The following is a 13,218-nucleotide window of genomic DNA, read 5'->3' as shown; positions in this document are numbered from 1 at the left end:
ACTATTTCTAAGGGTTTACATCCAACTTTACAAGTTTACGTCAAAACAAAACCCAATTGTCTCTAAATGGCAAACTAAAGTATTTTGAAAAATTCCAACCCAATAAAAGTTGAAAAACTGTACAGGAATTTTAGTTATTTTTAGTTTTTTATTCAACTTTCATAATCACATATTTGTATTCATTAGGGCTGATTAAGTCCAGAATCTGTTTATTTGTTGTAGAACTGAGAGGTGACCCAGGCCAGGCCCCATTTCAGATTGGTAAGCATAAACTTGAGGGCCTTGGTCCACTGCTCCTCAGAGTTGAACTGGGTTTTGATGGAGTAGGAGCCGCCGCTGCCTCCCGTGTCCTCTATCTTTCCTTTCTCAACGTCCATCCTGATATATATAGAAAAAATAATTCTGTCATTTTTAGTTTTTACAGATGTAAAATGTGAAAAAATGTCGAAACTTCAAACTGACCTATACGGGAGGCAGAAACCGGTGTCGCCCTTTTCCACCTCTTCTTTGAACTGCTGGACACAATCCAGGAAGGCCACCATGGCGTGATCAAATTTATTGTCCCAGAAGAACCTCAGACCTCCGGAGCAGTACAGGGGAAGTTCCTGGAGACAAACACAACAACCAGTGTGATGAGAACAACAATCCAGACAAATACTGACATAAATAGCAAAAAAAAAAAAAGTTACCTTTGATTTGTCTGTTAGTGACTCTAAGTAGGAGTGATTTCCATATGGAACAAGCCGGTATCTGGATAGAGAATATGTTTAAATTAGCATTTAGTAAGACTGAATGATGATTTAAATGGCACTATTTCTGTCAAAATGGGTTTGATTTGTTTAAATTCTAGTAAATATTAAAAATGCAACAATTAATTTCTTGCGGGATTAATTAATCATGAACTGTAATTAATTAATCGATTTAATCAATTTTTTTTAAAGACTTTAAGTCTTTACTTTGACAGAACCACAGGGTAAATTTTCTTTCAATTTGGAACAAAGAGAGACAAAAAAAAACATCAGATCCAGAATGCTCTAATTTACCGCATCCAAAAACAGTAGGAACATTTTTCTGAGCAAATCCAGAAAATACTGAACTCAAACTTCTTTTTAATACCATAATTCAAATATTGATATACTTTATTTTACAGTTTATTACAGCAACAATAAAGTAGAAAAGACACATGAGTGATTTTATAGTTTCTTTTAACCTATTTGGGTGAATTTGATCATTTTAAAGACTGAAATGTAGCAGAAAACAAATAGAAAATTGAATCTAAGCAGGAAGAAATGAAATATAGCGGAGGAATTTGACTATTTAGACTTTTTAAAATAAACTTTTGCTTCATCATCTGGACAAAAACAAGCGCTAAGAGGTGAACTTTCCCTCTAAAATTATGCTTTTTATAAAAAATATACATATATTTTTCATGACGATCACATTTCTCAAAAAGAAGCTAGAGCGAGGCGCTGAAGCTGTTACCATGACAACCTGATGCACTGCCTATTAATCTAATGATTAATTTAATATTTATATTTTTCTTAAATGACCATGGTATGAGCGGGATAAAACACTCGTCCAGGAAGTAACCATCCGAGGCAAAAATTAGATTAATGCCATAAAAAAAAAGAAGAATAACGAACTAAAATGTCTGTATTAACGCGATTATTTAACATCGTTTAACATTTAAGCATGAAGATAAGTCTCTTAGGATGCAACATCTGGTTTTCAAGGCCTTCCTCTATATCAAAAATTTACAAAAAACAGCAAAAATAATTGTATCATCAGCATAAAGATGGATTTTACAGAAATTTGGTAAACATTCGTGGTCCGAGGGAAGAGCCTTGAGGGACACCTTTATTTATTCCAATGAAATCTGACTGGCTACCCCCTAAATGACACTCACTGATGAAAATAAGACCAGTTGAGTACAGATTGAGAGCGTACCTTTGAAAACACAGCCCCATTTTGTTGGCCAGAGCATGCAGCAGAAGCACCGTCTGCCCCCACGCCGCGTTGATCTCGTTCCACTCCACGGGAACGCTGGGAAGTCGACCCAGTCGGAAGTTGTTGATGGTACCAAACTGGCCGCTGTGCCTGGAAAATATATATATTTTTTGTTGTCAGCACTCATCTTTTTCTTTTTAATTACCAGACAGACGAAAATGTATATTTTTGGTCATGTTTGTACCAGATGTGAAATGTTGCATTAAAAACGTTGGTCTTCTTCAGTCGGTCCAGCTGGATCTGACAGTATCGCATCTGGTTGTCGACGCTCTTCAGCTCGTCGTCCAGCTCTAGCTGCTGTCGTTTGAACTCGCTGTATTCTTTTTGGTACCTTGTGGGACGGAGAAATGAAAATTGCTGTATCTTTCATCAGTTACCACTGACTTTCCTTCACTTACTGTAGCTCCTCCGTGTCCAGTTGCTGGGACTGGATCCTGCTTTGGGTTAAGTCCTGAGCCACGGCAGCTCTCTGCTCCTCCACAGCCTCCAGCTCCTGGACCAGAGTGGCCTCCTCGTCTTTCAGCTGCTGCAGCTCTGAGAGGAGCGTCTTCTCGTCTTCTGCCTGGAGGTTTGACAGCAGCTCCAGACACTGCCTGCGAAAAAACAAACAAAAACAAATCTGCACTTAAAAGTATGATGGAGTATTAGGGCCACCAAAAAAAAGTAATATTACTAGTTTTTTCTCGTAAATTTACGACTTTAAATCTCGTAAATTTACTTGTATTTTACTCTTAAATTTATGACTTTAAATGTCATAGATTCACGAGGGTTTTGTTGTTAATTTACAACTTTAAATCTTAAATTTATGACCTATAATCTTGTCAATGTACGAGTTTTTTTCTTGTTACTTTACGACTTTAAATCTTGTAGATTTATGAGTTTTTTCTTGTTAATTTATGGCTTTAAATCTCGTAAATTTACGACTTTTAATCTTGTAAATGTACAAGTTTTTTTTCTCTTAAATTTACGACTTTAACTCTTGTAAATAACTTGTATTTTACTCTTGAATCTATGACTTTAAATCTCGTAAATTTACGAATTTTAATCCCATAGATTTACGACTTTTGATTTTGTAAATTTATGAGTTTTTTTCTCAAAAATGTAAGAATTTTAATCTTGAACATTTACCTTTCTTTCTCTTAAATGTATCCCTTTAAATCTTGTAGATTTACAAAGTTATTTTTAATTTACAACTTTATATCTTTTAAAATTATGATCTATAATCTTGTCAATGTACGAGTTTCTTCTTGTAAATTTACAACTTTAAATCTCGTATATTTATAATTTTTTTTCTCGTTAATTTATGACTTTAAATCTCGTAGATGTACGAATTTTAATCCCATAGATTTACGACTTTTAATTTTGTAAATTTACAAGTTTTTTCTCAAAAATTTAAGAATTTTAATCTTGAACATTTAGGAGTTTTTTTCTCCTAAATTTATGACGTTAAATCTCATATATTTATGAGTTTTTTTTTCGTTAATTTACAACTTTAATATTTTAAATTTATGACCTTTAATCAGTCAATGTACACATTTTTTCTTGTAAATGTATGACTTTAAATCTTATAGATTTACGACTTTTAATCTTATAGATTTACGACTTTTAATTTAGTAAATTTACGAGTTTTTTCTTAACAATTTACGAATTTTAATCTTGAACATTTACCTTTTTTTCTCTTAAATGTATCACTATAAATCTTGTAGATATACCATTTTTTTTCTCGTTAATTTAGAACTTTAAATCTTAAATTTATGACTTTAAATCTCGTAAATTTACCACTTTAAATCTCTTGTTCTAGTAAATTCTAGTCATTTAGTCTATGACTTTTAAAGTCATAAATATACGACTTTACTCGTTACGACTTTTTTCTCATATATTTACGAAATTTAAAGTCGTAACTTTAAAAATAAAATTTTCTTCAAAAAGTGGCCCTAATGCTCTGTCGTATAAAAGAGAACCACTGTGTTTCTAAAAACATCAGGAAAATAAAAGCCGTACTTGTAATTCTGGCACTCGTTCTCTGTAATGTTGAGCTGTGTGTCCAGGTGATCCAACAGAGTGTCCGTGCATTCCTCACACAGAGGGTGATCCACATCAGTCTGACCAGACATGATGTCAAACAGATCACTGGTAACCTGCAGTGAACAGACGGAGACGAGTCCTTTTCAACAGCAATCAGAGGAGAAAAAGTCAAATATGTTGAAATAACCAGATTTAAGTGAACTCACCTTAAGTCTTCGGCTCAGGTTTTCCATGGTGCCGCCATCTGAAGCGTCTCCAATCAGTGTGAAACTGTTGGCGCTTTCTGTTGACATCATCCTAAACAAGTCCAAAAATTGAATACATTTGATCAAATTAAAAAACACAGATTTAAATCTTGTGGATTTATTTAAAAAATCATTCTTGTGTTTGCTTACCTCGCAGGAGGGATGTATTTTCTTGACACTCCATCCTGCTTGTTTTCTACAAAAGTTTCCTAAAAACAGAAAAATGAGAATAAGAGCACCATTAAGTTTATATTTTGTCTTCTTGTAGTCTCAAATGCATGTACATTTAATACTTACTCGTATAGTTTTAATCAACTTTAAAAAATGAAATAATAAATGAAAACAAAATAAGATACAGTTGTAAGACAAGAGAAGTAAATGCCATAAATGTAGATGATTGTGTATTTATAAACAATGTTTTTTTTTTCTTTCTGGAACTGATCCACAAATCCACAAATACTCTGCTGCGTTTTACTGTAGATAATAGCACACGGCTCTGTTTTGCTCCGCCCACCATAGCGGGTCTTCCGCTCTGTGCTGCAGCAGTCTGATCGTTGTTTATCTTCCGCCTCATATATCTACATAAAAGATCACTTTTCTCCAAAAACTACAAAAAAATGCTGTATTATCTCTTTAATTTCATAAAATCTCAGTCATAGAATATTAAAAAAAAAGTATGTTTAGCAGCACGTCAGGACACCTGAGGGTATTTATAAATATTAACCCATTAATTATACTTCGTTAACTTTCACAGCACTAATTAAAATAATTCATTTCATTTTGAAACAGTTTTAGGTCAATTCTGTTTGATTAATGACTCGCCAGGGTCACATCGATTAGATTGAATTGATTCATTAATTTATCGTTACGCCTCCAAAACTTGTTAAATCAGCTCATTGCGTCTGTGTCTTTAATGTCATTATTGTGAGTTGTAACAGCTTGAATCATACCTCAGTAACGTGTTTAGATTTATTCATACATGCACTTTCAGATTTAAAAATTTCAACTTATTTAAGTCATAAAATGTAATATTAATATGACAAATTTGTTTTCCTGCCAGTATAAATAAAGTAATGTTTGTGTTGAAGAAAAAACAGTATATTAGCCACAGAAATCTACATGTTTAGTATTTATTCGTGTTGATTCTGTGATTTCAGGTGATCAGAATCAGGCGATTTCCACTGAGTTTGGACCCACCTCTGGTGCTGGTTCTCCCTCGCTGCTGTCAGCCTGCTTGCTGGGTGTCACCGTGACCAACGGCGCTAAAGGAGACACACAACCCGATCATTTATACTGGAAAGCAGCACCACCGACCGACCAGTAACGGCGATCATACCCGTGAGCTCGAGGATGGTGACTCGGTCGAGTACATTGAAGGACTTGTCCAGTTTCAGCGGCTGGTAGCATCGCTGACACACGAAGCTCACCTGCATGGTTGTGCTCGACTTGGAGCCCTCCATCTCAATCTTTAAAAGAGACAATAGAATAATAAATACACACAAGTCGTACTACTTGAACTTTAAGCTAACATTAAATCATGTAGCTTTTTTGGCTAAAACGCAGCAGCAAGCTAGCAATTTAGCATTGTTTTTAGAGAACAATTAGATTAGTTGAGGAAAAAACATATACTTACATTTTATTGTTGTAAAAAGTTAAATTATTTCATTATATTGTCGATTCAAACAAACCTTTAAAAAGCTACAAATTTGTATTAAGAGTATCACTCTCGTTCCTTGTTTTTGTTTACTGACTGACGTTTTCTTCTTCTTTCTGTAAAATATATTGAGATGGCGCAAGACTAGCGAGGTGCTGCCCCCTACAGTACGTTATAGAACAGGGTTTTTGATACAGGGAATACCGGTAAATTAATCTTTTTTCTTTTCACCAATATGCTTTTAGGTGCCAAATGCTAATGTTTCCTTAAAAAAATTCACTGTACTGAAAATCTTTATTAAGTTTAGCTGTATCTAAATGCCATACACGTACTTGGCATGCATATGTAGTGATCTTAATTTAAATATTTTATGTATAATTGAGACAAAAATTTCATCAGATTGATAATTTCTTTAAGTATATGTATTATTTTGGAATTTTAAGAGATGTTATTCAGACAAATTACAGCCCAAGAACGCTTATTTTCACCGGTTGGATGTGGTTCCTCATCCTGACCAACAGAGGGCGTTCTGATTCCACTTGACAAATCCCGACCGTTTCAGCCAGAAGAAGAGTAGTTGCGGGAAAACTGAAGGGTGAGTTTCCTGTTTGGCTTATAAAACTGTAAGAAAATGACTCATTTTCCCCGATATATTATGTTTTCTAGAGTTGTCAGTTGGAGTGATCTGCTTTGATTAATGTGTTAAAAGTTTGGTGATGTATTTGATCGTTTTTTGACCCGATGTCGAAGCGGTTTAATGATTATTTAGCTGTTCAGCTTGACTTTGGTTTGTCTCAGAGAAAACAGCTAGCTGCTGTCTTGAGTTTAGATACAGTCCATGGTTTAGCGGTTTAGCTTGAGGCATTTGTAGTTAACCTAAGTATTTATCGTTTATATATATTAAGAACTTTTCTTTAAATAGTCCCTTACTAAAATTTACATATTGATAATTTGAATTGTAAAGTGTGATGAAAACAGCAGGAAGGAAGCTAAGTTGGAGGAAATAATTGCTGAAGCTAAATTTAAACTCTTTACACAAATGATAGTAAAAAAAAAAAAAAAAACGTTATTAAAATATAAGCAACTTTAAACTAATTTTTTTCGAAGTTTTTTTTTAAGTGCACTGTGGGACTTCTAGTACTTTTATTTACATTACTGCAGCTGTATGCGAACACCAAAAACAAAAAAGAAAATTAAAAAAAAAACCACATAAATAGCTAAATGAATAAATAAATACATTTTTGTTGCAGCTTTTTAAATCATGTTTTGGTATGTACAGAAAACAAAAGTAGTGTGTAGGCGGATCAAAGCACACTGGTGCCGCCAGCTTTTTTCTTTAAAACTTTATTTAAACATACATTAATTACAATATATCATAAAAAGCACTGTATATACTGTGCAACCTGCACATCAAGGATCAACATTACTGCTCATAGGTTTAGGTAATCTTTGTGAACATAGAATATCTATAAATATATATTTAAGATATGTAGTTCCTTTAAAAGATGTAATGTTCTTGTAGTTTTCACATTTTGCATTTGTGTGATTGTTTTGTAATATGATTTAAAGTCCAGATCGAATACCAAACAGCAAAGGTTTTCCAAAATAGTTCATTAACAGATGAAGATTTTTTTTAAAATAGGTTCAAATTAATAATTGATATACTTGTTGCTGAAATTTCCTGCAAAACCATCTTTTTTAAAAATATTGTCCAAGTTAGAGAACGTTCATTTTATCTTTTTTCTGGAAGGATGTTTTGTCGGGTCTTGTGTTAAAGAATGTGCTAAAGGACTCAGGTCTTTTGCCAGTAAATCTCCTAAAAATTAATGTTTTATAGTCAGTAAATAACCTGAGAGAGCGTTTGTGTTTAAACATTAGACCATGCAGTAGCTCACTGTAAAACTTTATTTACACATCTAATTTGCACAATTCACCCCTTTTAGTGTGTTTTATGAAACTGTATTTGTTTGAATGAGCTTTTTAAAATGTTTTTATTTACAGCAATTAATAATAATAATAATAATAAATCAAAATGAAAACCCCCAAATCCACCGATGTCCGGAAAGGGATCGCTGACCTTTGGGAGACTCTGCAGTGCCCCATATGGTGAGTGTCATTTAAGAATACAAGAATTTCCAAGAAATGAATGTTTATTATTACATTTTCCACTTTAACTTTTATATAATGTGTTTGTTTTTAGTTTGGATTTAATGGCGCTGCCAGTATCTACACAGTGTGATCACAAGTTTTGCAAGTAAAACAATCTTTATTATTTTTTTTACTATTTTGGGTAAAAAAAACAACTTCTAAAATATGAAATGTTTTACATTTCTTCAGGTTTTGCATGATGAAACTTTTGGACACTTCCAAACAAAACACGGCCAACTGCCCTGTCTGTAAAACCAAGGTTACTAGAAGGTCAGAAGAAGTATTTCAGTCGACTCTGTAGCTTAAATTGAAATTATTAAAAGCACATCTTTTACTCATAACAGCTTGTCTTTGATTTCAGGAGCTTGAGAGAAAGTCCCAGTTTTCAGAAACTTGTCACAGGATTGCAGGACATTATACAGGCGTATGAGCGCGACACCGGAACAAACTGTAAGGTTGAACACTCATTAGATAACCGCTTCAAGTTTGCTTTAACCGCATAACTAACTAGCTGAACATTTGTATGTTTGTCAGATTTCACTGGTTTGACCTGCCAGAAGAAACCCTCCAGGTAAAAACTGTTAAGATTCTGTTTTTGTTTTAATTAAATGTAATCGTCTCCATTTTTTTATGGTAAAATCTAAACATCTCTGCGGCAGTTTATCTGGAGAAAGTCCTGGTCAAAACACTGATGTGGAAAATGGAGGCGGAGATACTTCACGTTCTCATTCTTCAACTATTGCAGGTAAAAAACATTGTTACTTCAAAGCAAATTCATGTCTGTTAAAAAGTTTTTAAAATTATAAAAAAAAAATAGTCATCTTATAAGCGTATAAACACCTTAAATAAATTATAAAATATGTTTACAGAAAATGTCACTAAAAATTAATATGCACCTGCTAACATTTAATTGAAATGTCTTATGAATTTATGGAAACAAGTTTAGAAAATGTGCAAATATAGTTACAATTACAATCTCAATTGATCATTAATTATTAGATATAAAAAAATCTTCTCCTTTTAAAAGAATGTATGTGCATTATATATTTTTTAAAGCAAGCTATTTGAAAAAAAGGATAATAAATGGCTAATGGCTTATACATTTTTTGTGTATACATTGACGAGACAACACCTATGCAATTGTCTCAAGATATTTAATGATATATTTGGCGTTATACTGGTCAAAGTAGTTTAGAACGGATATAAACAATAGAAAAGAAATGGCACGATTGACACTTTTCAAACGCCCAACACAATATTTATCGTAATATTACCCAACACAATATTTATCGTCATATTGTCCAACACAATATTTATCGTAATATTACCCAACGCAATATTTATCGTCATATTGTCCAACACAATATTTATCGTAATATTACCCAAAACAATATTTATCGTCATATCGTCCAACACAATATTTATCGTAATTTTACCCAAAACAATATTTATCGTCATATCGCCCAACACAATATGTATTGTAATATTACCCAAAACAATATTTATCGCCATATCGTCCAACACAATATTTATCGTAATATTACCCGAAACAATATTTATTGTAAAATTGCCTAAAATAATATTTATCGTCATATCGCCCAACACTATTTGATAGGGATTTATGTTGTTCCTAATGGATCCATGGCAACAGAAAACTCTTGATTTACAGTTATAAGAAGAAGAAAAGTTGTGTATTTCTTTTAAAGAAACAAAAAGGAAATCTAAACTCTGTGTTATTCTAGACACTTAAACATTGGTATCGCCAAATATCAGCTATTGGCCACAGCTTCAGGGGAAAATCGGTTTCAGCTGAAAAAAAGGATATTGACCCATCCCTAGATTAAACAATTAGTTTAGAATTGTCATCTTATTATAAAAGTTGTATAATTATATTTTTTGATCTGGTTTTCTAGCTCAGAGTGATTTTGCAAAACTGATGGGACTTGAAGACTCGGCTCCCTTAGCAACAGAGAATGAGTGTCTGGACAGCGGCCTCGGCGACGCGCCACCGACCAACGACAGGAAACTGTCCAGCCCTGCAGACAGTTGTGAACCAGCAGCTACTGTCAGGAAGGTCGCGTTACCACACAAAACCAGGAGGAAGAAGAGACCTTCCAACCTGGAGAAAGCTTCCTCTGATCAAGAGTCAGCCCAAGATGAAGCAAGAAAGTCTTCAAGGAAAAAGAAGAGAAACGATCTGGAACCGGATCAAGTTCTGGAGGAGAAGAAGAAGAAAAGCCTGGAGAAGGTCGCGGAGTGGCTCCTGAAAGTACCCGTAGATGAAGAGAAACCTCCGGAAAAAGCCGAGGACTCCGACAGCGCTTCGTCTGCATCGACGATAGATATCAAAATACACAAGTCTGATCTGAAGAGAGAAGATCGCACTAAAGCCCTGGAAGATCAGGTGTTTGGAGCCGTCTACAGAAGAAGAGCAACCAAGTCCACCTCACCTTTGAGGAAGGAGCTTGAAAAAGACCAGCAGCAAAACTGTTTAGAAGCAGAAATGGAGAAGAAGAGTTTAGATGTTAACATGGAAGAATCCCTGCACAAAAACGAGAAAGAGGAAGGTGAAGTTCCCCAAACGGACGAAAAGACTCAGAGAAGTTCTCTGCAAGACTTGAAAAAGAAGATAAATCAAGCAAAATCAGAAGAGAAAGTCGGGAGGAAAGGAAGGTTAAGAAAAAAACAACCTACTCTTGCTTTAGTTGGAGCTCACGATGGAGGAACCGCCAGCCCAGAACAAGTCCAAGTACAGATAGAAAATTACCCGAGCAGCGAAGATCAGGAAATCCCTATCAGGAGAAGAAGCGCAAGGACAAGTAAAAGACTCTTCAAAGCCACCAAGAAGCCCTCCGACTCCCTGAAAAGTGAGAGCGTGGCAAAAAGAAACGGATGCGTCTACGAGCAAGAACTCAGCGGAATTGAAAGTATGGAAACTGCAGAGAAAACCTCCGTCCTGAAACCGGCAGAAGTACCGCAACTTCCGTTGGAAGCTGACGAATCTGTGTTCCCGAAGTCTGCAAGTCCGACTGCAATCGACCCAACTCTCGGAGAGGAGACGCCAAAGACCGGTCCTCTACTGGAAACGCCTGTCGGAGAACCACAGACGGAAAACGACAGTGAGCTGGACACGGAGCAGCTGCTCCGAAGCTTCAAATCGACTAAAAGGAAATCCTTCCACCTCGGCCCGCCGAACGTGAAGCGGAATCGCTCGGACGAGGTCCACCGCGAGAATCCGGATGACCTCTCTCAGCAGCAGAAACCAGAAACGGAAAAATCCTCCTGCAGTGATTTGATTTCTCCATCGATCTCACCCATCCAGATGGTCTCTGAAAAACAGGATACGGATGCTTTTGCCAGAAAGTGCACCTTAAGGAGTAGTCTGAGCAGTAACCTCAGTCCCAATAAAGTGTCCAAGCGGGACAAGGAAAGCTCTCCTCTTTCTGTTGTCCCTCAGGTTGGAGAATCCGGACTCGTCTTCAGAGCTGTTCAGCACGAGGAGATGGCGGCTGAGCTTGATGGTAGCGATGCTAGCAAAGTGCCGGAGACGAGAGACGGAAGTCCAGAAAGTGATCTACCCGGTACTACCAAACACTGCATCCTTCCAGAGTACTCTCTAACCCCCGACGGCCTGCTGGACTCTGGGACGATTGTTGCTGCTAGCGGAGACGTTAGCATCCGTTCCCACGTGAATGCTAAACGGAAAAGAGCTCAAAAGCTGGAGTCTTCATCGGAATCCAACAGCAGCGGAGCCGAAGAGGAGCTACCCACTTTGAAGGAGATTATTGGAACTGCAGCTGGAAACCGGAGAGAAGCTGACGGATGTGAGGAAGCGGTGGATCCTCCTGAGGAGGCGGCAGAACAGTGTCCCAGCCCCGACAGTCAAGCATCTGTGGATTTATTCGGGACCCCCGAAGAATGTAAGTTGAACCAGCAAAAAACACTCTTGTCTATTAAAATTAGTCAGAACTTACAATTTAAAGTCCCACTCCAAATATATATTTTTTCTCTATTTTGAAATTTTTCAAAAGTTTTTTAATTATGTTTATTAGGGGTGTAAAAGATAGATTTATATCGAAAGTGGATCGAACAGCTGCAGTATCGTTTGAAAACCACAGATATGAACTAGATTATGTTGGTTAAAAGGTATAAAACATGCTAAAGTTTTTGGCTAATTTGTTAGCTACTGGGGTTTTTTTAGGCTAACTTAGAGTTTAGCATCTATTTTAGCAACATGCTAACTTTTTTGGCTAATTTGTTAGCTACTGGGGTTTTTATGCTAATTAAGAGTTTAGCTTCTATTTTAGCAACATGCTAACTTTTTTGGATGATTTGTTAGCTACTGAGGTTTTTTAAGGCTAATTTAGAGTTTAACTTCTATTTTAGCAACATGCTAACGTTTTTGTCTAATTTAGTTTACTGAGAGGTTTTAGGCTATTTTGGAGTTTAGCTAGTATTTTAGCAACATGCTGACAATTTTGGCTAATTTGTTAGCTACTGGGGTTTTTTTTAGGCTAATTTAGAGTGTAGCTAATATATTAGCAACATGCTAACTTTTTTGGATAATTTGTTATCTCCTGGGGTTTTTTAGGCTAATTTAGAATTTAGCATCTATTTTAGCAACATGCTAACGTTTTTGACTAATTTGTTTACTAAGGAATTTTAGGCTGCTATTTTGGTTTAGCTAGCTTTTTTTTTTACTAGTTTGACATCTACTAAGGTTTTTTAGGCTAATTTGGAGTATAGTTTATATCTAAGCATCATACCAAATATTTTTGTAAAATTGTCTTTTATTAGGGATACTTTAGCATTTAAGTGTGTAAACAGAAAGCTCTCAGTAATGTGGGGTTATATAAGTTTGCTTCTTCCTTTTCACCAATCTTTTAAGCTCTACTTGAATTTATTATATTTAATTAATCAATTGTAACTTAAGTGAGTCTTTTTTTATTTAAACAAATGCATTTTACTACTTCTGTAATAAGTATGATGAATCTCTTATTTTTTTTGTCTTGTATTGTCCACAAATTACGCTTGAAATAAACCAGATCAATCAATCAACGTGGAGAGGAAGGGTGGCGGGGTTGCTCTGGGAATGCTTAAACTTATAAAATAGATGAAAATATGATCAAAGAGGGTCTT

General features: G+C 35.3%; 2 protein-coding genes across 2 annotated transcripts in view; one reads left to right on the top strand and one right to left on the bottom strand.

Annotated features, from left to right (window-relative positions):
- Nucleotides 1-128: 128 nt before the first annotated feature.
- On the bottom strand, nucleotides 129-6,063 carry becn1 (beclin 1, autophagy related). The gene is made up of 12 exons (XM_024285164.2): nucleotides 5,911-6,063; nucleotides 5,614-5,743; nucleotides 5,475-5,539; nucleotides 4,428-4,486; nucleotides 4,239-4,329; nucleotides 4,009-4,145; nucleotides 2,406-2,600; nucleotides 2,192-2,338; nucleotides 1,948-2,097; nucleotides 690-750; nucleotides 463-605; nucleotides 129-378 (listed from the first exon to the last, which is right to left on the bottom strand). Exons 2-12 carry the CDS (start codon nucleotides 5,735-5,737, stop codon nucleotides 210-212), a joined length of 1,341 nt encoding a protein of 446 aa, XP_024140932.1. The 5' UTR covers nucleotides 5,738-5,743; nucleotides 5,911-6,063; the 3' UTR covers nucleotides 129-209.
- A 171-nt stretch (nucleotides 6,064-6,234) lies between these two features.
- Nucleotides 6,235-13,218, top strand: part of LOC112154310 (BRCA1 DNA repair associated) — a gene marked incomplete in the record, with an annotated part of 20,981 nt that continues 13,997 nt past the window's right edge. Inside the window, 8 exon segments of the mRNA XM_024285163.2 lie at nucleotides 6,235-6,526; nucleotides 7,933-8,037; nucleotides 8,132-8,185; nucleotides 8,269-8,349; nucleotides 8,441-8,529; nucleotides 8,614-8,650; nucleotides 8,739-8,824; nucleotides 9,993-11,999. Of these exon segments, the coding sequence (XP_024140931.1) occupies nucleotides 7,964-8,037; nucleotides 8,132-8,185; nucleotides 8,269-8,349; nucleotides 8,441-8,529; nucleotides 8,614-8,650; nucleotides 8,739-8,824; nucleotides 9,993-11,999 (2,428 nt within the window).

This window comes from Oryzias melastigma, linkage group LG19, assembly GCF_002922805.2.
Source record: "Oryzias melastigma strain HK-1 linkage group LG19, ASM292280v2, whole genome shotgun sequence".
NCBI lineage: Eukaryota > Metazoa > Chordata > Actinopteri > Beloniformes > Adrianichthyidae > Oryzias > Oryzias melastigma.
The sequence above is the reverse complement of the archived record's forward strand: the minus strand, read 5'-3'. Positions and strand labels throughout refer to the sequence as shown.

Excerpts from the sequence above, each read along its gene's own strand:
- becn1 (XM_024285164.2), bottom strand. The coding sequence starts at position 5,737 with ATGGAGGGCTCCAAGTCGAGCACAACCATGCAGGTGAGCTTCGTGTGT. Across the intron at positions 4,487-5,474 it reads AGGGAGAACCAGCACCAGAG|GAAACTTTTGTAGAAAACAA; the intron begins GTGGGTCCAAAC and ends TTCTGTTTTTAG. Across the intron at positions 2,339-2,405 it reads CTGGACACGGAGGAGCTACA|GTACCAAAAAGAATACAGCG; the intron begins GTAAGTGAAGGA and ends CCGTCCCACAAG.